The 27,635-nt window shown below is 50.0% G+C and overlaps 1 protein-coding gene across 5 annotated transcripts in view; it reads left to right on the top strand.

The window, feature by feature from the left end:
- Window positions 1-27,635, top strand: part of KCNIP1 (potassium voltage-gated channel interacting protein 1) — a 343,481-nt gene that overhangs the window by 117,224 nt on the left and 198,622 nt on the right. The window contains exon 1 of one of the 5 annotated variants that reach the window (XM_042946937.1): window positions 14,161-14,221. The exons of the other annotated variants lie outside the window; for them this stretch is intronic. Within the exon in view, the coding sequence (XP_042802871.1) occupies window positions 14,161-14,221 (61 nt within the window). Of the gene's footprint in view, window positions 1-14,160; window positions 14,222-27,635 lie in introns of those variants that run through there. 5 annotated transcript variants of the gene reach the window in all.

Raw genomic sequence — 27,635 nt, 5'->3', positions numbered from 1 at the left:
ATATGAGCGAAGTCTGGAGTGAGGAATAGGATTCAGATGAACGGAACAGGGGCCTGGGAAGGGTCTCCTGAGGCTGTGTGATGGAAAGGGCATTCGTGTGAGCAGATGCCAGGCAAGGGCTGGATCACTAGTCCCTGCAGCCCAGGGAGGACTTTTTAAGGCTCCAAGGGGGTGATGGTGCAGAGAAGCCTGCCCGGTGTGCTGCTGCAGCCTGTCTGTAATGAGGTGTGAGTGTCATTACTGAGCCAGAGCACAGGGCAGAGCTGAATGGGTAAAAATACTGACCCTGAGTCTGGCCGGGCACTGAGCAGAAGGAAGATTTCATTAGTGTCGGACAGAGGACGGATGTGTCTGCTCCTGCTGAGGCCTGAGGGCAGGAGGCTGGCCAGGCGGGGAGGGTGACCCCATGGCCCCTAATGGTGATTAAGCAGTCTGGGAGCTACTGGCACTAAAGGAGGGGGGAGAGCAGGACCCCATCTGTTACCTCAGCGCTTACCCTGCAAGATGGAGGACAGCTGCCAGAAACTGAGAGAACGTCTCCTCGAGAAAGGAGAAGCCATGCTATAGGAAGTACTGATTGCACCCCTGTGAGCAGAGAAGGAATGAGTCTGTCGGGGGCCAACGTAACTCGGGCCAGGGCTGAATGGTGGTGTGATGACTGGTGGGGGTGGGGGACACTGACCTTTCTAGTCTCCCTCAGTGCCCTGTGAAGGCCCCAGAGCCACCCCAGTTCTTCCCATCTCCCATCTTCCTCAACCCCATCTCTTCATCCCTGTCCACCCCCCACCCACCCCCACCCACCCCCCCACCTCATCCCTGGGCAGTTCTGAGCAGACCACTCTAAAGGAAAGTGTGGTGTTTTTTGGAGCAGCAACTCTGTGCACAGAGCCATGCTTGTTTGGGGGTTTGTTTTGTTTTGGTTTGGTTTTTTAAGTAGACTTCATGCCTGGGGTAGAGCCCAATGCAGGGTTGAACTCGACCCTGAGATCAAGACCTGAGCTGAGATCAAGAGTCAGACACTTAACTGACTGAGTGACCAAGGGGGCCTGGGTTGTTGGCTTTGGAGTTGGTCCCATCAATTGTTGGTCCCATCAATCCCACTCTTTTCCCCGGACCACTTGAGAAATAGATGGAGAGCTTGGGTGCAGTGAAGGCCCCTCCTATGTTACTGCTGGGAGCTACACTGGAGGGTGGGGCAGAACATGTAGCCTCAGGAAGTGAACTTGGCCACTGGGTCCCACCCAGAGCAACAGGAGCACTGGAAGGGCCTCCTGCATGCACAGATGGCCTGGGCCATCTGCCACATGCAGGGGGCACGAGCTGACACTCGTAAGCCAGGCATCTGGAGGAAGGGGCTGAGCTACAGGATCAGAGGGCTGGTCACCCATCTCCCAGGGGACCCATGTCCACCCTCCCCACTGAAGCTGGAGGGGAGGCCCGAGGAAGCACCGCTGTTTCTCTCAAACACTTTAGGGTCAATGTTGGCATGCTGACTGCAGAAGGGATTTTCCCTTATGCTTGGCACTTTGCAAGTGTCTTCTAATCAATTCCTCACTGGGACTGTTTGAAGTGCGTGACAGAGGGGGCAGGGAAGTACAAGAGACTGAGGGATGAGGCCTTGCAGTGGTGGCCTTGGGCCGGGCCTCTCTTCTCCGCGACCCACGATCCCCTAGTGACCAGCACACCAAGCTCAGCAGAGAGTTGTCAGAATCATCTAAATTAGGAGACATCCAGTGAGCCATGAGCTGTACCGTGTGACTCTGTGTGAGTTGCTTAGTCTTTCTGTTCTTGCCGTTCAGCTGCAAAGTAAAGCCAGCCCAAACAATCTGTGTTCACAGTTGAGAGGCCTCCGGGGCCTCTGAAGATGCATAGGCTATGTCCCTGCCCCAGCGGACAGGTCCACATCTTCTCTCTCTGGCTCCCTGCTTAACATTCTCTCATGGTGACGGGGTGCAGGGGGATGGGGTGACGATAAAGCGGGAGCACAAGGAAGTTGTTTTGTGGAGATGGAGTAGTTTTGTATCCATCCTGACTGTGGTGGTAGTTACAGCAGTCTACACCTGGGATAGAATGGCCCAGGAACACACACACACAGATGAGCACGTGTAACCCTGGGGCGATCTGAACAAGGTCTCTGGATTCGACGTCCGTCTCTTGACTTTGATATTACACCATAGTTATGTAAGAAGCTAACACGAGGCGGGGGCGGGTGGGGGGGACACCAGATGAAGGGGACAGGGTACCTTTCTGTACTATTTTTTCAGTTTCTTGTGAGTCTACACTTTTTTTTTTTTAATAAAAAGTGAAAAAATATTCTGCTACGGCCTCTCCTTGCCTTAGCATAAATCCAAACTGTGCCAAGGACAACAGACCCTGTGCGAGCTGGCCTCCCTAGAACCTCCTCCGTTGTTCTGCATGGCCTAACCCCACTGCCCTTCTCTCTGTGCTCCCAGCAAACTCCCTCCACGGGGCCTCGGGCCTTCACCTCATGTTCTCTCACCCTAAAACTTAGGCGTGAGTAACTCCTGCCTGTCAATCACGTTTCAGAAGCAACCCTCTTTCTCAGTGAGGCCTTCTGTCTCAGGTTGACCCCTTCATCTCTCCCACAGGGACCTTCCTGGTGTCCTTACAGTGCCAACCATCAGCAGACATGACCTTATTTGTTTGCTTAACTGCTGTTCACTGTGTCCTGACCGCTCTTCTATGAGAATGGAAGCTACAGAGAGCAGGAAAAATGTCCATCTTAGTCACTGGTGGATCCCCATACCTACAACGGGGATAGGTACTATAGATGGCTAGTGAATATTTATTAATGGTAGATGGCTGGCTGGCTGGATACACCACACAAGACTGCATTTGAGCCATAGGTAAAGAAAAAAAAAGTTACTTCATGCAGAGGTTCTCCACCAGGACTCACACTGTTATTTAAACACACACATATCACCTCCCTGATTACTATAGGCCCAGACTACTCTCCCGGTCCCCCACCCCTCCATACAGTTCAAATCTCCAGTGCCCTTACTTCTTCATTGCTAAGCTTCCTAATTGCCAGCAAATCTGGCTTATAGTATAACATCTCATTTAAACTTTAGTTTGAATTCCAGGTCAGTACCAACTTCCTCCAGAGATTTGTACTATAAACTTTATTTGATATCACTTCATCTGGAGGGAATTTCAGTAAAGAGGAGTGAGGTCCATTTTGGGCACATTTCCTATGCCCATAATGTCATGCCTCTTAGAGAGTCAAGAGCAAATTTGAATCTGGTTCTGAGGACAACTTTTGGTACTTTAAAATATGTAAGACCCTTTCCAGAGCCCGGAGTTCTAGTCCCAATTCTATTGTTCCCTTCATACATTTCCCTGAGCAAATCTCTTTCCCTCCCCTGGCCATCTGTAAAGTGGCATATGAGGTCCTTTTTAGCTTTGAGTAACATAACCCTAGAAGAGGGTACAACTCTGGAGAGAATCAGAGTTTTTGAGATGAGGGCACATCCAGATTTAGAGCCTGGGATACAGCCCAAGTCCCTTAGCCACCCCCTTCCCCAGTCATTCAGTTTCCACTGTAGAAAATAGCTGTATCTCCCACCTAACTGAGCTTCCCCTCCTACCTGAGGGCTTGGCTTGGGGTGATCAGAGCTTTGTGTGGCTCTGGTAGTTTGCACAAAGGGCTCCTGAACAAGGCATTCCACTCCCTGCTTTCTGGAATATAAAGAGTAAGTGTCCTTCAGTTTAGCAGACCAGTAAGACATTAGAAGTCACTTCCTAGCTCTGGGCACAATAAAACCCCAAAGCAGGTTGCATACAGAAGCCAGGAAGCTCCCATCCCTAAAGATGTTTCGGGATGACTCAGTTGCTCACTTTAATCATCTGTCACATGGGGACACGTGGTGCCTGGGCCAGCATTCTCCAAAGTCCATCCAACTATAGGTCCCCATAAATGGGACCAACGGTGCATTGCTGCCCTGGCCAGTGAGACACTCCCATGGGAGCAAAATAGACTGTGGCTCTCATGGAGCTGCTTAGGAGATGGTCCCTGAACCAAGTCATGTGTTTACAGTGATGTGTGGCTGCTAAATTCGTATTTGTCTTTTAAGACCCAGTTCCAGCATCTCCTGTTTTGAAAAGGCTTGCTTGACTGCCCCGTCCCCCCAGTCTTCTTCCTGTAGGTTGAGTTAGACTTCTCTTCTCGGAGCTGGTGTGGCTTCTCAGCTGATTGCTATAGGCCTATCCCCTAGTCCTCAGATGGACTCTGTACGTCACTGTGTCCCCACAGGACAGGAGCTTCTTAAGGGCCAGGACCGAGCCCACCTCACCTGTCTCTGCATCTCTGCTACCACCCCAGCACAGGTGGGGCAGAGCAAGGGCTCAGCAGTGCTGTCAAATCATTGCAGGGACTGGTTGGGAGCTCATACTTCACAGATGACAGATTTCAGGGACTGGCAATGTGGGAACCAGGAGAAGAGCCCCGGTCTCTTCTGCAGCCTCCCTCGGCCTCCTCTTCCTCCGTAGCCTTGATTCCTAGCAAACTGCATCAGGTCCCCATCACACACCAGGCTCGATGCTCATCTGCATAGCATCCTCCATCCAGAACAGCCCTGAGCTGTGGGCAAGAATACTAATGCAGCATGCAAATGCCAGCTCAGGGAAAGAGAGCCCTGGACTGTCAATTAGCTCCCCCAAGCACCTGCTAGAGCTCCCAATCCCCTCGCTCACTAGGGGCCAGCCAGGGCAAGAAGGAACAACAGACACAGAAGTCATCTTGAAGTGCCACTGTGGTTAAAGAAATGCCTTGCAGCCTCCCGGGAAGGGAGCCTCTATATAGAGGGAGTGGAGGAGGAGGCCAGCGCGTCCTCTCAAGAAGGGGGCTCCTAGGGGCGTTCGGGAGGAGGGATGGTGTTCCTGCTTTTGGAGGTACTGCATTGCCCTTCCCTCCACCCTGCCAGCTGCAAGCCAGGCCACCTGGGTGCCAGTGTCAGTGCACATGACCCATGACCCATCGTGGTCCTCTAAGCCAAAACAAAGCTTCCTTGCAGCCCCTCTCTTCCGACCCAGGGCATCCTCAGGGAGGACCGTGAGTGGAGAGCACCCCCTCACCCCTCCTGTTCTTCCTGACACTGCTCTGCTTCCCCCTCCGCTCACTTCTTTCTCTTCCCTCCCCTCCTTTCCTTCATGGGTAATAGCATGGGCTTTGAAGACAGACAGAACTGGGTTCAAACTCTGACTCTCCAGCTATCTCCAGTTTTGTGGCCACGGGCAAATCACTTCACCTCTCTGACCTCCAATTTGCTAATGCCTAAAATGGAGAAGAGAGCAGAGACAGAGGTATTTTGAGCACTGTTTTATGGGTAGCTAAGGATTTCAGGCGACTTCCCCTGGTGCGCCTCAAGTGCTACTTGGCTTATTTCTTAAAGTGCCGAACCTAATTTCTATTCCAAAGCCCCACTCTTCTTGGGGCCAGAAATGAAATCTCAAGAAACTCACAATACTCCTGTCTCCTCGGCATTGCCCGAATATCCTTCTGGGGCTTATGAAGCCTTGAGCGGTGGGGTATACTCGGCCTCTGCTCTGTAGCCTTTCCAGGCAGGTGGCCTCTGAGACGTCCTGGTTCCTGAGCATTCTGCGGTCCCTCTGCCATCCAGGTCATAGCTAGGGCCCCTGGCCTGCACCTAAGGTTTGCCCACTCTTTGGGGCATGGTAGGCCATGCCTCTGTTGAGTGTGGGGGAAAGATTCCTTTCCTTGCCAGGCTTAGCTAGGAGAAACAAGTCAGGATCCTTGTCGCAGCAAAGTCACACAGACTAGTGGAGTGGACACTGTGCTGCACAGAGGACGGGCAGGGCTGGGAGGGCCACTTGGGGTTTTGTCCACTCTCCCAGACTCCACTTGGGAAAGGGGAAGGGCCTCCCTGGCCCCCAGATTCCACTGGAGTCTGGGGGCTTCATTGTTGAATGGTGCTTTGCCTGAGGTGGGTCAAGGACAAACCCAATCTCCAAGCCCCATTCTTCTAGGCCTTCTATCAGACCAGAGCCTTTGTAAGTCAAAATCTAAGAAGGTGGGTCCATTGTTTCTGTGTCATATTGCCCCAGGCAGTGAGTGCCACAGGTCTCAAGTGTGGAGCAGGGTCTGTGGTCACAGGAAACAACAGAAGAAACTTCCACTGTTATCTTGTAGTTTTATGTTGCCTCCTTTCTGCAGCTCTGTCCCAGAGTCAGTCCTCAGCATGGAGGCAACCATGACTTTTCTCCCTGCTTCCTTCCTCCCTCTCTCCCTGCTCCTGGGTTTTTTTTTTTTTTTTTCTTTTCTTCCTCAGGCTCCAATTGTGGCTGCAGCCGCCTAGCTGGGAAGCTGGGAGCCAGCGCTGATAGGTTCAGTGGGCCGTGTAGGGCCAGGGGCGCTCATCGCTGGCATTATTACTAATCATCACACAGCATGGCTGCTACTCCTTCCCTCCTCCCCTGCTCATTTCCTCTGGGGTCTTCAGTTTGTCGAAGCCACAGAGGGAAAACAGACCCTGTGTGCTTTTCTGCATTCCCATAGGCAGGTGGGTATGGCTGTAGCCCCTAGGCAGTGAGGGTTTGAATGGAAGCTGCAACCACCACAAGCACCAGCCAGAGGGCCAGGACCCAGGGGACCTTCGCATTTGTCCCTTGGCTCTAAGAAGTCAGACCATACCTGTGAATCCCCAGTGAATTGTAGCCTCCCAGAGAAACAGTGGTAGAAAAAATAAGTTACAGTAGAGCAGGAGGGCTTGGAGCCAGAAAGGGAGTGTGGGATCTGGAGTCAGACCATCAAGTTCAAAGCCAGCTCTACCACTTCTTGCTGTGTGACTTTGGGCAGGTCACTTAACCTCTCTGTGCTTTGGTTGCATCCTCTATAAAATGGGGGATAATGAGGATACCTACCTTACTGAAATGAGTAATGGGACCAGGAACAAACCGGCACATAGTAAAAACTCCACGGACAGTGGCTACCATTGTTAAGGCAATGGTTATATAATCTAAGGAGACTAAAGGAGGGGAGTGAACATGATAAACTCCTGCACATTTACTCAAGGAGATTATGGATCCATATTCTGCACGCACTTTAGAAATTCTGCCCTGATTTCTGTCTTCATTGCCCCAGCCATTTCAGTGTCACACAACTCTGGCAATGGCAACTGTCCAGGGCCACCCCGCCCCATCTCAGTCCTACTCTGTCCCTGACTCTACCCTCCACTACCTCCAGCCCTGTGCCTTTCTCCCCCCTGCTTCCACCCTGACCTGTGCCCTCATAGCCTGATCTAGGCCCCTGACCTTGCTGAATCCAAACACTTGCTTCTCCCAGGACTTTTGGTGGGAGCCATCCTGGCCAGAGTCATAGGCTGTTTTTCTCAGCAGCAGAGCTAGAGTAGTCATTCCCACTCATTCTTGGTGAAGTCTGGGGTGTTATCGTGAATTGCTTATCTGCCCTTTGCCCTCTCAGACTGTGAGTCCCCCAAGCAAGTGAGCATAAACTTCTGCAGCCGCAGAGATCAGCTCAGGGTGTGATGGAACAGGAGGCACTCACTAACTTGTGACTGAATGAACAAGTGAGTGAGTGAATGCAGTTTAGTGAGGAGGTTAACAAAGACCAGCACTCATTTAATCCTTACAACAGCCCTAAGAAATAGGTGCAATTATTTACACCCATTTTACAGATGTTGACACTGAAGTTCAGAAAAGTTTAAGTCAGACAGCTAAGAAATGACTGTATAAAATCCCTTAGAATCTTTCCCCCTGTAGTACGGAGTTTCTTAACTAGGCGTCCACGGATGTGCTTCATGTGGGAGAGTTGTAAACTCCATAAAATTTTATGCAAGGTGTGAGTGTGTGTGTACCCATGCATGGCTACTTTGGGGGAGAAGGTTCACAGGTTTCATTGGATATTTAAATGTTTATTTGAACATATTTAAATCTATCTCCCTCTCCACCCTTCCTCCTTCTACCCAGCCTTCCATACACCCGCAGAAAGCCTTCTGATCAATTTCACCAAGTACTTACCTTGCGCCTGGCCTAAGGAGGGCACCCATGACTTCTTAGGACACATTATGTATGTTGCTTTAGATAATTGAAAGCCAACATGCTCTGGAATGTCCTCCCCCCTCGTTGGATCTGGGTAACTTGGAAGTGCTTTGCTGCCAGTGTCTGGGCTGCGTGGGTGGCTGCACTCTGTCTGAACTCATTTCAGCCCCTGGTAGAGAGACTGTTCCAGCACTGGAGCATGAAGGGGGAACCCTTGGGGCAGTGCAGCCAGCAGGACATCAAAGACAGAGCCTGTGACCTGGCTTCCAAGAATGAGTTTTGCTCCCTGAAAGGTCACACTCAACCTTGACAGATAAGGTCATTGCCGATGCATTAAGGATGTGGCCTCAGAGAGACAATTCCCCAGCCCAGGTCCTATTCCAAGATCTTTTCTTCCTCCTGGGAAGGGGGTGAAGAAGTTCTTTACAAAAAAGACCAGAAGGGGAAACTGAGGAATGGAGTTAGCATTTTCTGAGCCAGGACTGTTCTAGGCGAGAGGCCTCCTGCCAGGCACGTTTGTAATCATGATCACTTTCAGCCTCACCCTGCGACTGAGGCTGGCGGAATTATTCTGCTTGCAGATTGCTGAAACTGAAGCTCTCCCAGGTCAAATAACTTGCTTGAGGTCACCCAACAAACCCAGCATTTGTAACCTGATCTCCTTGACTTGAAAGCTGTATCTAACTCCCTGTCTTCTGAGGTTCTATACTCAGTTGTGACATAACTTTGTAGTTTGCAAAAGGTTCATCCTACTGGCTTTGAGCATCCCCCCCCCACCCCACCTCATCCCAAACTCATCTGTCCCCTCCTCCCCACCAGTCTGGTCACAGTTTGTAATGGTAAGAGGATCTGATAGCCTTTGGTCCTAGCCTGCCAACTCCCTGAAGGCCTCTTTTTGTTCATTATATAGAATGGTGCCTAGCAGGTGGATCATGCTTAATAAGTATTTGTTGATTGAATGAATAATTAAATAAGGCCCAGAGCAAATAATAATAAAGGACATTTGTGACTGCTTTGCAGGGGAACAAAGTATTTTCCCTTTACTTTATCTGACCCAATCCTCACACCATCCTTGAAAGGACTTTGTTCGTGTTTCAGAGAGAAGTAGCCCAGGCCCAGAGGTACATTTGGTAAGAGAAGTGGGACTTGATCCCAGGGCTAAATGATGGTGCCCTTTCCCCTATCCCGCTGATCTCAGCGTGAGTGTTTGCAGAACACTTGGGATGTCCTGGGTCTGGTCGAGCCATGGTGGATGGGGGCAGGGTAGAGGGGTGCCTGCTTTGCTTTCTAAAAACTCAGGATCTATTTGAGGAGGCCAGACTTATGCATGCAGAACATTTGGGAAATGGTACAAGACAGCAGCTAGCATAGTGCTGAATTGCACATAATCAGGTGCCAACCACATTCCCTTCCTTAACTAATCTGAGTCTTTTAATACCAGATGGGGACCCTGAGAATAGACTTCCTATGAAACAGATGAAGAGCAAAGATGGAAGCCAAGGGGAAGGGCTGTGGCTGACTCATTTCTATACCCCTCTAACCCAGCACGATACCTGGCCCACAGCAACAGTGACAGTGGCAGTCCGCCCTCCGTAACTGGCCACACTGTGTGCTGGGCACCTACCAAGGGCCTTACATCACCTCCAAGCCCTCACAGCAGCACTATAAGGTAGGTACTAATGTAATCCACAGAAGGTGAAAGTAGGGTGCAGAGAAGGTACTCCTCAGGCTCCAGGTCACACAGTTAAAAAGCAGCAAAATCAAGACTTGAACCCCGATCTAGCAGCACCACCAGATCCACGCTGTTAATCTGACACTGCTGCTTCCACGGGTGGTGGGAACTTATTGAATTTCCCAGCCGGCAAGGATGGAAAGAAACAGGGGTGAGTGAGCACATGACAGTAGGGGGAGGGAACATGGGACCTGCAGGTCTCTGACCATTTCACCCCTTCTTCCCTGAACAGCCTTCCAGGAATACCCTAAGGAGTGCTACACGGGTGTTTATGTCAGAGGAAAGGGAAGGCCTTGCCTCCAGAGCTTTCTGAGGGCATGGACAGGCGCCGTGGGTGTGTATTACTCAGCTCGGGCTGCTATTACACAATGGCACAGACTGGGAGGCTTAAACAACAGAAATGTATCTTTTCACAGTTCTGGAGACTGGAAGTCCAAGATCAAGGTGCCAGCAGGGTGGGTGTCTGGTGAGAGCTCTCCCTTTGGGTTACAGATGGCTGCCTTCTGCTCCCTGTGTGCTCACAAGGCCTTTCCTTAGTCATGTGTGCAGGGGTTGGGGGAACTCTCTGATGTCTGTTCTTATAAGACATTACGGACACTAATCCCCTAGGATCAAGACCCCACCCTAGTGACCTCATTTAGCCTTAATTAGGTCCCATCTCCAAATACAACCACACTCGGGGTTAGGGCTTCAACATATGCATTTTGAGGAGACACAGACATTCAGCCCATAAGAGCGTGGATGAGGGAGGGGTAACACCTGGACATAGGGCATGAATCAGGTCACCTTCAAGAGTAGAAGGAGCCACAGCCAGGGAAGCCCCAGCTGGACAGGGCTGGCAAGATGGCCTCGGTGAGTACATGTTGGGGACAACAGGACAAACTGCCCACGCGGTACTCTGCTCTCTGTGGCGAATCTCCAAGAGGCAGGAGCAGGTCTGCTGTCTTCTCTCTCTTCTCCCTCACACTTGACGTGCATTCCTCCCTAGACGCATTCTTTGCGAGCCTTTCCCGGGCAATGTCTGCCGCATCATACAATGCATGTGTGTGTCCATTTATCTATAGATAATGCCTACCACACAGGGCATCACCAGGAATAAGTGAGCTATTGTGCGTGTAAATATCTGGTACATGGTTGACATATGAATGAATAAATATTTGTTGAATAAATGAATCTTTACTTAGAGGAGTGTGCTTCTTCCTTTGAAGAGCTAGGACGATCTGGTAATCACCAATTTTTACTTAATAATTGGTTCGCTGAGCAAAGAAAATTCATTCATTCATTCATTCATTCACTCAGCACAGATTGACTGCACCCCTGTTAGAAATGAGGGGTTAAGTAGACAGTGAGGAGCTAAATCAGTAGTGGTCCCTGCTCCCAAGGTACTCTCTGTGCAGAGGGAGACACAGACAGGAAAGGCACAATGAGAACCAAGGAAATGAGTTTTCTGATGGGCACAAAGGCCCGAGTGCCACAGGAACCCCTGAGGCAAGCACCAGTTCAGGGCCAGAAAGGTATTCCTGGAGCAAATGATACTTGAATTAGATGGTCCAGGATATGTGGGGTGAAAGGGGTGAGTGACATCCTAGGCAGCAGGAACGGCAAGTGCAAAGGCCCTGAAACACAACCCTAGAGGGCACCAGTGAGGTTCTGTGTGGCTGGGGCCCCACAGGGAGCACCAGAGAGCAAGGTGATTGGGAGATGAAGTCAGGTCACAAAAGGGCCTCATAATGCATGCTCCTCAGTTTGGACTTTATCTTGGTGGCTTGACTTTATTCTCACGGCTCAGAGGCAGCCAGTCGGAAACTCCTCCAGGGGTACTTTACTATCTCTGATCTGTAAAATGGAGCAATTCATCTCCACTCTGCCTCTTCATACAGTCACAGGGAAGAAGAAGAAATGCAAGAGTAGCATCCTAGTCTTCTGTAAACTCTCAAGTGTTGGTTCTCATCTGCAGGTAGTGTAGAGATGAGCAGGTGCCTGAGGGTCCAGGGGCACTAGAAGGCTGCACCACCCTCTCCCTGGCAGAGCTCTCTCCTCTGTTCCTTGAGTCCTGGCCATCCTGATGGGTCCTCTCCTGACCCGTGGCTTCAACCCCACCCCCACCCCCACCCTTCTTCTCCAGCAGGGAGCACAGGCAGGAGGCAGGGGGCCAGCCGCTACCAATCTTATTCATCAGCCAGAACTCTAGGCCTCATGGACACAGACAGATAAACCCTGGCACTTACAAGAGCTGAAGCTTTGAATCTGGTGGGACCCAGAAGAGATCTCCCCAGCTCAGGGGCCCCCAGCGTCCCCACCTGCCAACAAGAGGTGGTGACAGAGCCCTGTACTCCAAGTTCTAATCCCATATTCTGGCTAAGTCACTTCAGGCAAATCCTTTACCCTTGGTAAACCTCAGTTTCTCGCTACAGTAATGATTAGACATGACCTGTCTAACTTCACGGGGCATGGGGTGGTGTGTGTTATACACAGCACAGGGGACTGCAAATTACAGGGACAGATGTTATTAAGTACACCTTCCCTGTTGCACAGAATATGGCGTGTGTTTGGATCTGAGAAAGAATTAAGCGCTGAATAGGTAAAGGAAATTACTCAGGGTCCCTGGCCAAGACTCAGGCCACCTTTGTCCCTGAAGAGGCAGCTAATGGGCTGGAATGACAGGAAATAGCTCCTGAGGCGCCCTCTATCCTTGAGGTATGACTATATGCCTGTGCAGCTTTGAGCCTGCATAAATGTGGGTAATCGTGATGCCATTTTGCATTGCTGTGTGCACGTCTCTGTGCCTCTGTGGTCTTGTGTCTGGATCTTGTGTGGGGTCCTGAGGATGCACCTGAGTGTATTATGGGCTGAGTGTGTCTATGTGTATAACACAGTAATGTCAAAGTGGGACTTGTGGGACTGTGCCCATAGTTTTGTGTAAGTATGTGTGTTTTGGTGAGGCCATGTGTTGCGGGACCCTGTGATGTGCAAGCATAGTGTGTAGTGGAAACTGAGGCGGCTCCTGCATGGAACGAGGGTGCCTCCTCCTCAGGCTTCCAGGGAGCAGACTGCATTTCAGCACCACAGAGGGCTGAGGAGAACCCACAAGAGTGAACCCACACTTTGCCCTGTTGCATGAGACACAGATAGCCGTTGGGGTTCTGCGTGGTCTGGAGGGAAAACTCACAGCAGGGAGACTGTTTCTTAAATTCAGGCTTTACCCCCACAGCACTAACTCTCAGCCTGCCCTGTAGCTGATGGCTAAGAAATTATTGGGGAAGGGGGACGCAGGAGGAGGTAGAAGGATGAAGGAGGGACAGAAAGAGGGGAGAAACGAAAAAGAAAAGGCAAGGCCCACAGGGGCTCCTCTGCCCCTCTCCCCCAATTTTCCATCAGTAGAGGGTGGCCCTGGCCAGGAGCGGGAGGGTCCCTTCCTCCCATGACAACCCAATTGGATGTATGTTTTACATCTCTCCCTGGGTGGGGCAGACTTTCTCCCCATCCCGCTAATTCAGGTGGTGGGTTAAATAAGATTTCCCTTGAAGTCAAATGAAATAGCGGATCACACGCAGGAACACACACACGCGCGAGCGCGCGCGCGCGCGCGCACACACACACACACACACACACACACACACAGGCACACGTTCTCTCGGGGAGCAATCTGCGGCCGCCCTCTGAACCCCACCCATCAGCCAGGTGCCTACCTCGGTCTGTGCGCCCAGGGGCGCAGCCCCGGAGGGGCGCACGGCCCCGCAGGTGCGGGCGCGCAGGGCGGTGGGCAGCGGCGCGGGCAGCGGGCACCCCTCGTGGGCCCGGCCCCCCGCCCCGCCCCTCCGGGGTTACCCGCCGGCCACTCCGCGCGCCTCAGACTCGCCCGGAGCGCAGGCAGGCGGGCGGGCGGGCGCGCGGCTCCGCTCCGCGCGGTCCCTGGCTCTGTTCATTCATGATTGGTACCCGGCCCCCCGAGAGCCAGCCCGAGCGCCGGGAGGGGAGCGGAGCGTGCGGCAGCAGGGGCGGGCGAGCGCGGCTCCCGCACCGCACGCGCCGCTGGCTCGGGAGCCTTGGCCGGCGGGCGCGCCGCCCCGTGTCCGGCACCGAGCAGGCTGCGGGGCAGCGTCCTCGGCCGGTGGCGCGCGAAGCGGCCCGGCCCGGTTCCGAAGGCTCGCGGGGAGCCGCTGGCCCTGTGAGTCAGTGCATGTGCGGGGCTGAAGAAGGAAAGAAAAGGCTCCCAGCGCCCCAGCCCCACGCTCGCTGAATACCAAGCTGCAGGCGAGCTGCCGGGTGCTTTTTTTTTTTTTTTTTTTTTCCCTCCTCCAATTCAGAGTAGAGGAGCCACACTGATTTCTTTGCAGGGGAGGGGAGGGGCCGGGCAAGGGGTCCCAAGTCGCACACAAGTCTTCGCTGCCATGGGGGCCGTCATGGGCACCTTCTCGTCTCTGCAAACCAAACAAAGGCGACCTTCTAAAGGTAAGCCACCTCCTTCTTCCTTTTGTTCCCCTGGCTGGGTTTGGGGGTGCTCCGTGCTGAGCTGGGGTGTGCCGCCTGCCTTCCTTGGCCTGGACCCTCCTCTCCATCACGAGCGAGGGCAGGTTCTTGTATCCGAAGGAGTCAGAAACCTGGCGGGAGGTTTGGTGTGAATATCCTGAACACGCACAAGGAGCCAGAGTGGGCAGTGGCCCCAGGGGCGGGGGAGATACCCTGTAGGGCGCTGGGTGCCAGGACACTCCTCCTGGAAATCTCTGGGAACAGAAGGAAGAGTCAGATTCACAGGTGGGAGGTGACTGGATTGTCTGGTTGGAATGTTGGGAAGCCCTTCCCGTTCCCATGACTGCTGGCGATTGTGCAACTGTGGGCACCCAGCAGGGGTGCTCACACATGCACACACTCCTCCTGGTAGTAGTGCTGGTGCAGACCTAGGAGTCCCTCATCCGGGAGACAGTGCTCTGTGCGCCCACCCCAATAAACCTCTGCAAGCCAAAAGGAATCAGCTGCTGCCAGGTGGTGAAACTCCCAGGGCTCATGTCCTGGTGGCTGGGGGAGTCATTAGGAGCCAGGGTGTCACGCAAGGGTGCTGTCATGCTCTGGGAACCACCAGGGTGCTGAAGGCACCGATGAGGTGTGATGGAGCAGTGAGCTTATGTCAGGGATTAGAAACTGTGAGTCCCTGCAGTCCCTCCTTCCTGGACCCTGTTCCATAGCTGCCTTTCCCCAGCTGAGACATGCCCAGTCTCCCCCGCCGGTGGGACAGGAGTCAAATGGGTCCATGTGAAGTTGGGGCAAACATATCTTGCATCACGGGAGACTGCGCAGGCCTCCTATCCAGCAGTTAGAAAGTTGGTTGTTGAAATGAAGAGACAGGATGCAGTTAGGACAGGATGCAGTTAGGAAGCAAGAAAATGATGGGTTTTGTGTTCTTTCGTTTAATGCTCAAATCCTGTTGTGAGTGGCAGAAGGGTTTCAAGTAAACTGACACTTAAACCTTCAAGTTCTACCATTGGAGCTCAGGTTCTGGCTATAGGTGGGGGTCATAGCTCCCAATCCTTAATGCTGGTTAGTGATTCGAATTGTATTAAGGTAAGGCTGGACCCCAGGGTGCTCAATGATCTGCTCTTAGGACTTGGTTGGTCTCCCCTGACTCGTTAGGCAGGTCTGTGTCTCAGAGTTCCTCATGCGTAACCTGCCTTCAAGGGGTCCAGGCATCTGGCCTAGCTCCCAGAGACATTGGGCTGGTTGAGCACTGAGCAGTGAGATCTCCGGAGGTAGATCTTAGGTGATGAAGCTGGATTGGTGTTTACATCTTAGAACACGAGTCTAAGGCCACGTGAGTTACACATCCTTTTGGCAGGGAAGGGTCTGGTTGCCTTTTTACCAGTCTTGGGCAGGACAGGTCTGCAAGCCTTGGTCCAGGACCTTGACATTCAGAGCCCTGTTTCTCACAGATCCTCAGATACCACTTGTGTGGGAACACAATTCAGCACCAAACCCCCATCATCTGTCTGACCACTGTGAGGCCCCAGAGGCCAGGGGACTGTGGGTACAAGAAACCCAGGGGTTTGTTTTAAAATATTTTCAATGACTGTGGCACTTCTGGGAGGCAGCTAGGTGTCACAGAAAGATCTTGAGCTCTGGAGTCCAGTGGGGTCTGGGTGTGCATCCCAGCTTCATCAGCGCCTCCTTCTGAGATCTCAGGCCAGCCTCATCCCTCTTAGCCTCAGTTTTCTCATCCATAACATGGGTGACAATACTACGTCCAGGCAGGAAACTGGGTGTGTGGGAAGTACAGGGAGGGAGGACCATGCTACATATACAGTGTTGGCTGAGCCACCAGGGACCCAAAGGAGACTTGTAAGAACATGAAAAAAAAAAAAAAAAAAAAAGAAGGATGGATATGAAGTTCCTTGCACAGGGTCAGGCAAAGATTAAAAGCTCAAACATTACTGTCTACCATTCCCTTCTCCTGCACAAAATTCTAGGTCACCCCAGTGAATTCCCATTGGAGTCCCAGAGACCAGAGCTCTTTGCTCTCTCCCAGGATCCTAAGAAAGAGAAGAGGGGCACCAGCATTCGGTGAGCCCTTACTGTGTGCCTGGCACAGTTCTGGGTGCTTCTTCTGCACCTTCTTATTTAACTGTCACAACAACGCCTGTTTGAAGCTCACAGCGGGTCAAGGCTGTGGGGCAGGCCGCCATGGCAAGCCCCAGCCCTGAGTGGTCAGCCCCTCTTGCACAGAGTTCCACCACGTTGGCTGAATTGTCCCGGGCTCCAGCTGTGTATATTTCTCCCGGCATTTGCCCCCGAGCAGAGTCTTATCTTACCATCTTCCTCTGTGGAATGCTAATCAGCAGAAGACCTTTCCTGCAGAGAGAAGTGACTTAGAAACTGGCTGGGGAGGCTAGTGGTCAGGGATCACTTCCTGGCCAGTTCCCTTCCCCCCACCTTGGGACCTCAGTTTCTCCTCAGGTTCCATCCTACTCTCAAACTTGGAGGTTTTTATTGCTGATGCTCTTGCTGGAACTGCTACTATGATCTCTGAGACATCAGGCTCGGATCTAATTAGAGGCAGTAAGGAGGATGGTGGGGATTTTCAATTCCTGCTGGAGTCAAATCCAGGCCTACCACTCACTTGCCATGTTTGCCTCAAGTGTAAAACAGAGACAGTAGTGGTAGTTACCACTTTAAAATAGCTGTTGGGTTGTGTGAATTTCAGGGATAATGCAAGTCAAATGCTCAGCACGAGCTCTGCTATGTAGTAAGTGGTCAGCACATTTTAGCTTCTGTTCAATTTATGGCTCTAAACTGTTTGTGGCTTCCAAATGCCTCGAGTGAGGCCATCCTGGAAGTAGGCAGTGCCTCTGGGAGTCCTACCACCTTGTTTCTGGAGCCCTCTTCCAGCACTGTCCAGATAACTAGGACCCAAAACTTTAGATACACCGAGGCTGGTCCTGGTACTGAGCCTCCACTGACCTCTGCTCCGTGGCTGGTCCTGAAAACAACATAGCTTGCTGAACAAATCCCTGCGTGTTTCCAAAATATAATCTGGTAGCACGTATACATTTTTTTAAGTAGGGCAAAACCCCATGTGACTAGTGCTGAGAGAGAGACACACATAGCCCAAGCTGAGTGTTCAGGGAGAGCTTCCTGAAGGCAGCCGAAATCTGAATTCGTTTAAGAGCAGGATCACTGACTAAAAACATTCAAATTCATTTTCTTTCTCTGTTTGGGATCTTTGTTTCTCTTTAATTAAGAATGAGGAAAGGCCACCCTGCTTTGGGGGATTCAGCTTCTGCAGCCCGGTCCTAGGTAGAATTTCTGGCTCCAGGAGTTTTGCACGTGCTTATACCAAGGACACTGCTCGGGACACTGCTTTAACAAGTAAGCGCGAAGGGTTGGGGTGTGGGGTGACCAGAGAAGGCTGATGCAGGTGCAGCTGTGGAGCCTGTGGGGGCAAGATAATTTAGGCAGAACATCACTAGACCAAGGCCATCTCAGTGGAGGTATGCCTGTAAGCAAATGGGTTATCAGTCCTCCACTGCCAGAAGAAAACATTCAGAACCCTCAGCAAGGTCTGAGCTTGGGATCTCCAGAGTGCTCACTGACTAGATGAGCAAACTAAAGCCCACAGCTATGAGATGCTTTTTCTAAGTCCCCGTGGCAAGTTAGGGACAAATATGGAATCGGTTTCCTGATTCCTAGATCAGTGAACACCTTGGAGAATTTGTGGAACCAGAGGGTTCCTGATGAAGCTGGGTTTGTAGTTTTTTAATCGGGCAGCATGCTCAACCCAGAAGATTCTGGGAGACCAAGGAGAGGCAGCGAGGCGTGGAGGAGCAGAAACCCTGCTGTCGCATAGCCCTTGTATCAGGGGACCTTTGGCAAATCATTTCACCTTGGAGATGCCAGTTTCCTCATGTCTAAGAGAGGCGTACTAATTTACGGAGGCGTTTGTGCTGGGTCTCCCCTGCTTCTGCATCTTTGTCCATCCTTTTAACTCTGTGTTACCCTTCTAACTCTGTGTTACCATTCCGCCATCTCCTGGTCCAATAATTATCACTCCACCCATAACCCAAGACCTCACTCAGCTATTTCCACAGTCAAGAAGGCTTCCCTGGGCCCCAGGAGGCAGTGATTTCTCTCATCTACATTCCCAAATAGTTTAAAGTATGCATTTTCATGACTTTCAAGTCATGCATTCAAGTAGGCACTGGATGGAGGTGTTAACCACACCTCCCCAACCCCCCCCCCCCCCCAAAACCCCTGACTCCGGAGTGTCAGCTTCTTGCAGGGAACTTGTCTGAATCATTCCTCAAAGTCCTCAGCCTGGTTTCCTGCACATAGTAGGTACTCAATACATCTTTTCTGGAGGAAATTATAAATAATGGAATGGTCGGCCACTCTCTGTTATTTTCTAGAATTGCAGACCCTGCAGGAAAAGTTAGCTTCCGGCTGGAATTTCGGTTACCAGCCCTTTGCCTTGAATGAATTCTCTTATTTGGTCTGCTGGCTTTGAATTGGCTTTGTCCATGAAACGTACTGAATCTGTTTACCATTTAGCAAGGAGATGCTGAGAACAGTGTTCCTACTCCCCAGCTCCTGAGAGTCACAAAAGCTTGAGGAGCCCACACCCAGTGCCAGGCACAGTTCTGGGATCTCAATCCCAGAAGAAACTCAGTGGAGATCAAGGTGAACAGAAAGAGGGAAATGGAAAGTTTGAAAGATAGAAGTGAGGGACTACTGCCTAAAATGAGGAGGTTTGTCCCTGGCAAGGGACACAGTCTGGACCTCTTTGTATACCTGGAAAGGCTTCGCTCAATGAATGTTTAGTAAATGTGAAAATGAACAGTGAGTGCATATGTTGACATGTGAGTGAAAGAATGAATGATTGAATGAATGGAGGAATAAGTAAATACATGAATGAAAGGGAGCAAATGAAATATCAAATGAATGCCAGAGGGAATGATTGAAGATATGAGTACATGCATGAATGAATGTATCCATAAATTAATGAATGAGTAATGAAGTCCTCGGAAGGCTATAGTGAAAGACTGTCTTTCATGAAGAGCATTGATTGTCATGCTACCCCAACCCTGGATCTAAGCTATCCCCCATGAAAACTAGAAGGAGTCCATGGGACAGGAAGCCATGGTACAGATAATAATAAACATAGCATGTGCTTCTTAGAAAGCTAAAAATTATAAATTCAGTCAAGAAAAGCCCTGTAGTTTTTTGGGTATCAGTAGGTGTGTAGTGTTTTGGGGGAAGGCAAGAAGATGGGAAGGTATCTCTTAAGCTTTCGCTCTTTTGTTGATTGATAAAAAAAAAAAAAATCTAAAGCAAGGACTGATCCAGAATGACCTCCCTTGTATATTGAGTTCACTTTTACCTTGTCTGGGTGAGACCAAGAACCTGTGTATTTGTCTGCCCATTTATTGATTCACTAAGCAACATCTGAAGTATCCTTAAAGCATTGCTTCCCTGATATTACCTCTGCCCGAGGTCCACTCTGGCTTCCACTCACCCTTTCACCTCTACCTCCCCATTCACCTGGCAAACTCCTACACATCCTTCAAGACCTCATTCAATATCACCCACTCCCAGGCTCCTGGAGGTAGAGCACATCTCTCCCTCCCCTGTTACCTCTGCAGCTGTTGCTGCTTCTGCATGCTACAATTATGAACATTACGTGATTATGGGTTTATACATTTATCTCTCTGACTAGCTCTAAAGGAATGAGTAATATTCCAGCGTTTCTGTCAGGCCTGATATTGGGCCCAGACCTGATGGATGTTGGCTGTGTGGAGGTAAGGATGGATGGAGCAGGGCGTGTTCTTGATGGCTCCAAGTAGTGCAAGAATGCGGCAGCACAGATGAGAAATCCAGGTCTGCTCGTGGCGGGGAACACTGCAAAGTTCTGCATAATGGCCCTGGAGTTGATGTTCCCATTCATCAGGCAAGGAATGAGCAGTGTTTAGGAGAGAGAGGGGGAAAGGTGGGGCGGGGCGGGAGGGAGGCAGGGAGGGAAGGAGGGAGGGAGGGAGAGAGAGACTGTGACTGAGAGTCTTGGGACCTTCAGACAAACTTGACTTGTCTTTAAATGCTTCCCCTCCCTCCAGGGAGTGTTTTAAATGGGTCACCTTTGGGGAGTAGCTGTAATCCGCTGGGATATCGCTGGTTTCCCATACACTAGCCATGGGAGCAGAACTTTGGATTAATTCTTATTATTCCAGTCCAGGCAGGAATCCTCACTGGGGCAGTGGGGGGAAATGGGAACTGCATTCCACTCAAATCAGGGGGTTAGGAACAGGGTTGCAGAATGGTTAGGACCCCTGAGTGAAAGTAAGACCTGGGTTTAAACTCTGGCTCTGTGACTCCTTAGCTGAGCCTTTCTGAGCCTCAGTTTCCCCCTCTGTAAAATGGGGACAATGACAGCATCTACCTTACAGGGATGCGTATGGGGCCAAAGAGGTAGTGAGCATTGTGCTTCACATACGATAAGATGATTTTAACAACTCAGGTTGTACTGGCTTTGCTGCTGCCTTTATCCATCTTGGAGCAGGTCCCTTCCTCCTCTGTTGCTTTCTCTGCACTATGACTGAGCATTCCTTGGTGATCTGTGTCCTTCAAACTGTGGCCTCTGATTCCATCCCTATGGGACCCAGAGCCATCACAACCCTGGCCCCTAGCATCCCGAGAAGTTTCTCTGGTAACTCCTAAGGGAAGCTGGCAGTTTTAGATGATGAAAACTTCCCAGTGGTGAGATGGGAGAATGTGGATCATCTGCCAAGGTTAATAATAATAATAGCTGATGTTGACCGCTGTTCTTTGCCAGGCACCTTACTCTGCCCTTTTCCCTGTTACTTTATTAACCTCTTCCCAGCCCTGGAGGGCAGACCCTTTTACAGTTCCCATTTTGCAGATGAGGAACTGAGGTTCTGAGAAGCGAAGTTCCTTTCCCAGGGTCACACGGCCCTTGGATAGCAGTGCCCAGTTCCGGCTAATCCTTGAGCGTGAGCTCTTAGGCACCACACCCTCTCCCTCCCCTGCTGGCCTTGCCTCAAGAAAGAGCAGCCCCAGTGGGGAATGTGGAGAGAAGGCATTCAGATACAGCCCTCATTAGCCATACCACACCACCGAGCCATCTGTAGGCCTTGAGCAAAATGCTTTTAGCCTCATCTCAAACCACCCCTGGATCCGTTTCTATTTAATCTGACACTGCAAAAGCCTAAATATGAAATGATTGGGGGCATAAGGCCAATTAGCAAATTCATTAATAGGATTAAACATTGCTCCTCTGCTCTAATCATTTATGTGAACTACATTCTTTTCCCTTTGTTGCAGCCATCATTGCCTGTCAGGGAAGGATCGAGCACATCGGTCTTCAAGTGTGTTAGATTTCCAAACCTTCCAAATCAGGGACCAGAATCAGTCAGTGTTTTCACATGGTCCAGAGAGGCAGAGAGGGGTCAGCCAGTTGATGAGTGGTCATCATTGCAGAGGAAACAAACACAGGACCTCGCTGGTGTGTTTGCTTTCTGCTCTCTCACTAATTCCTTTCTGCCCTTGGCCACATGTTGGCCTAAATCTGTATTACACATATGCATGTGGTGTGGCTATTATGGACATATACATAACCTGGATACAAAGTCTGGCCCTGCAGATTGTTAGCCATGCGGCCTCAGGCAGGCCCTTCAACTCTGTGAATCTGCCTTTCTACATCCAGACAATTGGGATATTGATAGCAATTCCCTCCAGGGTCGTTATGAGGATTAAATGCAGAATGCACGTAAGACCCCAGTGGCCAAAGGACAGCACGAATGCAGTAGCGGTGAGATATGACCATCTGGAGCTGTGCTGTTCTCAGTGTGGTCCTCAGACCAGTAGCCTTGATGCCACCTGGGAGATTGTTAGAAATTCAGCCTCAGGTCCTGGATCGTAACCTGCATTTTGCTAAGATCGCCAGGTGGCTCGTGTGCCCACGACCTAGAGCACAGATTATAGTACATATATATGTCTTTTTGTGTTTATTTATAAGTTTACATATCAAGCTGGAAGGGGCCTTTGAAGGCTCCTGGTTCGAGTGTCACTTAAGATAACAAAATGGAGTCCAGAGAGGTGGGTGGTTTGCCCACAGTCACGCAGTTGGAGTGTCCAGTCTGGGGCCTGAACCCTAGGCCTCCCCAGCCCTGCTTGTCTGCACATAAGTTGCTCTGAAGTCAGATCTCCCCAGATTCACATGGTTTCCATTGAGCTTTTCTTTCTTTCTTTTTAAAATAAAACAGAAGTGCCAGGCTACGTATGCCCATTAAGTTTTAATTTACTAATTTGAAATGTTATTCCAGCCAAGTGAGATCCTGAATCTTGATTCTGCCAGCCCTCACCTTAGCTATACCTCCAAGTTCTGTGTTACCAGACAGTATGACAAGGAGGGATTCTGAGTCTTCAACCAGTTGCATCTCAGACATGGGCCAGGACAGAGCGCAGGACCAAAGACCTCTCTCCACAAGGGATTTCACTGATAACGTTCAGAATCTTAGGGCAGGCTGGCAGCCGGGTTTCCTTACAAAGTGTTTGTGTGGCATTTGAACCCAGGTATGGCAGAGTTAGTAGAAGTCTAGTAGACAAAGGAAGAGCCTGAAGCATGGAAGTTAAATGCCTTTTCCATGGGGCATAGTAGGACCTCTCTGTTGGAAAACAAGCAATCCTACTGGCTGTTGTAGAAAGCTTTCTGCACTAAACAGTTAAGCAGGACTCATCCAGGGTCACTAGGCTTGTTTGGGGTAGAAACTGGAGGGATAGGGCAGCATTGCTTGAGAAGAGATTTGGATTTTTTAAGGGCCTGCGTGTCCCAGACCCTTCTGCATACCTAGTCTCCTTTCACTTTTACAGTAGCTCTGTGATGGTTGTGTTGTTCATCTTGCTCTGCAAATCGGGAAACTGAGGCTCATGGAGCTTCTATGATTGTCTAATGACTAAAGAGCAAGGATGTGAAGTGTGCCTGAGACAAAGGCATCCCACCACATGGTCTCCTCCTCCAACCCAAGCCACATCCAGGCCACAAGCAGGCCTCTGACGCCCAGGAAAGCCTTGAACAACTGCTTCTAGCTTCTGAGCCCCTGGGAACCGAACATGACAGCCACCGGCCTCCCCCATTGGCCCTGTCAGCTCCTCACCCATGCCCACCCTTGGCCCCAAGAGAGAGGAGGGCTGGCAGCTGGGGGAGACTTCTGGAGGCTGTGCAGCACCCAGCTGCTGTGGGGAAGCCAGTGTACTGGCATCCGTGTGGGGCTGAGGTCGCGTTTTCCCTCCATCCCTGGTACTCACCCATGTGCCACTCTCCCAGATGGCCACACTGCACACTCAGCAGGGGCCCTTCCAGAGGTTTCCCTGCTCACCCAGTGGGGACAGCAGGGGGCTCACTCCTTTTCCTTTCTCCTTTGCACCTGCCAGCACTGGGCTAGATTACCACTCCAAGCCCTAAAGGTCCTAGGGCTAAAATGATTATATCTGCCACACTCCCATCCCCCCGCCCCTGACCCTAGCAACTGCTACTTAGACAATTCACAACTGAAACAGGAAAGTAAGTCTAAGGAAATGGAATGAAATTTGGACTTTTTTTCATGATGACTACTTTGATGATTTAAAAAAAAAGATAATACATTTTCAAAACATGTTTGCTCACAATTTTGATGCTTCTACTTTGCTGGTGCTGTAGACATCTCTTGAATGTGCCTATTGGTATTTCTGCATCGGAGTTGGAACCAGACAGGAAAAAGAAAAAAACAAAAAACAAAAAACAAAAACCAATCTGTATTGAGGACCTGCTTTGTGCCAGGCACCATGCAAGTTATTGACAAATATAACAACAACACAAATACAATTTAAAGCTCTTATAATAAGAAAAAGAATAGGAAAAAGAAATGAGATTTATATAGCACTTTTTGCCAAGTACTATTCTAAGTTCTTTTGATACATTAAACTAATTTAATCCTTACAATAACCCAATACTATGATTATCCCCATATAACACATGAAATCTCATGCTATGAGAAGTAACATTCAACTCCCCACTTGATAGATAAGGAAACTGAGGCTTTGGAGGAAGTGACTTGGCCAAGCATCCCCCAGATGGCTGGTGGAGGAGCCAGGATTCTCACCAACTCTGACTGTCTCCAAATGCAGATACATCCCTAGAGTGTGTTATAAGGAGGGGTAGGAAGGCCTGGAGTAAAGACTGAGTATAAAATCCTGTCCTGACTTTTTCAGGGGTCCCCTTTAGTCCTCCCGTTGCCTATTACATCTGCCCTCATCTTGTGCTACTCTCCCGCCATCCCTGGATCTTCCTGACCTTCCAGAGCAACCACTCTGTGCATTGGTCCACATCATATAAGCTGTATAGGAGCTAAGTCAGGTTCCCATCTGCCCCCTGAGGAAAGAAGCTGCCAGAAGGAGATTAGTTATGGAGGATACTATCTTTGCCCTCAAGGTGCTTCACTCTGGTGACCGTAATAATAATATTAACAACAAATCTATAGAGCTCCCACTATGTGCCAGACACTTTAGCGGCTTGGTTTTATTTAGGCCTTACAGCATCACCAGGAAGTCAGCATTATTACTGGACTCTTTACAGATAAGAAAACTGAAGAACAGAAAGCATAGGGAAATGTCCAATGTCTCACCAATGTCTCACCTCTTGAAAGTGGCCAAGCCAGGATTTGAACCCAGCTGATTTGACTCCAACACCTGTACCTGCCTGGTTAATCAACTAAGCTAGACTGTATCTGAGTGTCTACCTATACCACATTGCAGATTGTGTTACCCTGTGGGGGTTCATGGGAGGGAGAGACCATCTCTACCAGAGGCACAGGGCTGAAGAATCAGAGAGGATGACTGAAAAAGATGGCATTTCAGATTGATTAAAGAGCAAGGGCTTGACCCATGCAAGAATGTAGGTTAGTAGAGTTCTAGGTAAAAGGAATGGTATGAGCAACATCATTGAAGTAGATGAGAAGAAAAGAGAAGGAATAAAAATGGCAGTGAAGCACTTTTGTGACTCGGAGGAAGTCAGTAGAAAGGTTGTTATTAGAAACGTGAGAGAAGTCAGGGCACCCGGGTGGCTCAGTTGGATAAGCGTCCGACTTCAGCTCAGGTTGTGATCTCACGGTTCGTGAGTTTGAGCCCCATGTCGTGCACTGTGCTGACAGCTCATAGAGTCTGGAGCTTGCTTCAGATTCTGTGTCTCCCTCTCTCTCTGCCCCTTCCTGGCTCTCTCAAAAATAAAATGTTAAAAAACATTTTGAAAGAAAGAAAGAAAGAAAGAAAGAAAGAAAGAAAGAAAGAAAGAAATGTGAGGGAACAGATTGGAGCCAGCGACCAGAGTCAGGTGTCCACATTCAGGAAGGTCGGGGGAAAGTCCTGAAAGGTAGCCGAGAGGAAGGATGAGGAAAGGACAAAGTAACTGGGGACCAGGGCTGTCCCCTCTCATCCTCACCCTGTCTTCCCAGAAGTCTCCCAGTGATCACTTCAGCCCACAGCTGCTCCCTCTTCCCCACCACCAATGCACTCACTGTCCTGCATGATTTAGCAATTGATTGCCTTGAATTGCTCTATAATCACTTCCTGTAAACATGGTCTGGCCCTTCAGTAAGAGTACACTTTCCTCAAAGGCTGGAACCTTCCTTCCTGCCCTTCTGTTGGACTCCAAGGAGTCCAACACAGTTCTGGGCACATGGTTGGTACTTGGTGGCTTGAATTGACATTATACTGAGATGCATGAGGACTTGGAATTCCCTAATTGGGATTAATGTAGCAAAGAAGCCTGGGCACAGCTTTGAGGCTCCCCTCAGCATATTCACAGGATCCAGAACATCAAAGACAGTGGTTTAGTGTAAAAAAAAAAAAATAGAACATTGGAGGTTATTTCATAACAGCTCAGAGTTCATAGAAAAGGTATGGCATGTTGGGTGAAATAGAACTAAAGGCCAGTCCTAGCTTACCCTTTACAAGCTATGTGGTTGAAGCCAATTGTTTGACTCCTCTCTGCGTGTCCGGTCTGTCATCTATTAACAGCAGTCATCATATCAACTCATTGGATTGTCATGGGGATTAAATGAGATCAGGTGAATGCAAGTGTTTATAAACTGTAAGGCAATGCGTAAGTGGTGAGTATTAGTACGTAGGTGATGATAGTGATCACAGGTATAGTAATACTTTTGATGACGGTGGCAAGGACGGTGCATGTGACGGTGATGGTTGTGTTGGCGGGAGCAATGATGGTAGTGACAGGTGGTAGCAGATAGCATTAGGGGTGTTGATGGTTACCGTAGGGATAACGTTGGCGATACCAGAGATATTGGCGACAGTGTATTAGAGTGTATTAGAGATAGTTGTATTAGAGTACTAATGGTGGTGAGGGCGGGTCATGGTGTTGCTGGAGCATGATAATGTTAGTGGTAATTGTGATGATTCTGGTAGGGACAACAGTGATGGGATGGCGCCAGTGGCGATGGGGGCACGATGGTGGTAGTGTGATGAGAAGTGGTATTAGTAATGATGATGATAACAATATGGTGACATTGGCGCTAATGGTGGTGGCGAAATAGTGATGGTAGTGGTAGTATTGCTGGTGGGATGATGGTGGTAGTAATAGGGGTAGTGGTGGTAGTGGCAGCAGTGGATTGGAGGCTGTCTTTCCCTTTGTTCAATCTATCTTCTTTGACTAGTCTATGCAGAAGGATTTCTAACCCTGAGACTTTGAATTCCCCTAGATGTATCTGTCAGTAGTAGGAAAGAATAAGACACATTAGTTCATGCCTCTAGATTTATCCATGGTTGGCACTTTCAGAATCATTTGCGTACAAGCTGTCTTCTTGACACTTGCATTCCCAGGACATAGCATGGTGCCACACCTGCTACATAGTCAATCTTCAGTAAAAATTTGTGGAGTGAAAGAGTAAACTTGCATGAGGACACAGGTTATACTCTTGGATGAACTCATCGGATTTAAACGTCCCACCTCCAGAGGTACACAAGGTCATCAGGTAGCTGTCTATCCCGTCGGAATGCACCTGCTCTCACACCATGACCAGCATTGGCAATGGAGCTGCCTTTCTATTCTAACAGGCTGGGAAGACTTCCTGGGAGCCTCCTGGATGTCATCCTGGCCTGATCCATTTCTGCCCTGATTCTGCACTGACTGAGCACAACAAACAGTGGAGAAAATGGCACGTCCCACCAGCAAATTCTGGAGTGTCCATGCCTCTCTCCTTAGCCCCTTTTCTGATGCATCATGAATGAGAGGCATGTTTTGCCCCTGGAGACATTCTTCTTGGCAGCTGGGAGGGATTACAGAAGTAGTTTCAAATCTAGTGTCTCCGTAACCCATATT

Source organism: Panthera leo, chromosome A1, assembly GCF_018350215.1.
Source record: "Panthera leo isolate Ple1 chromosome A1, P.leo_Ple1_pat1.1, whole genome shotgun sequence".
Classification (NCBI taxonomy): Eukaryota; Metazoa; Chordata; class Mammalia; order Carnivora; family Felidae; genus Panthera; species Panthera leo.
Note: the sequence above shows the minus strand (reverse complement) of the source record. Positions and strands in the feature narration are given on the sequence as shown.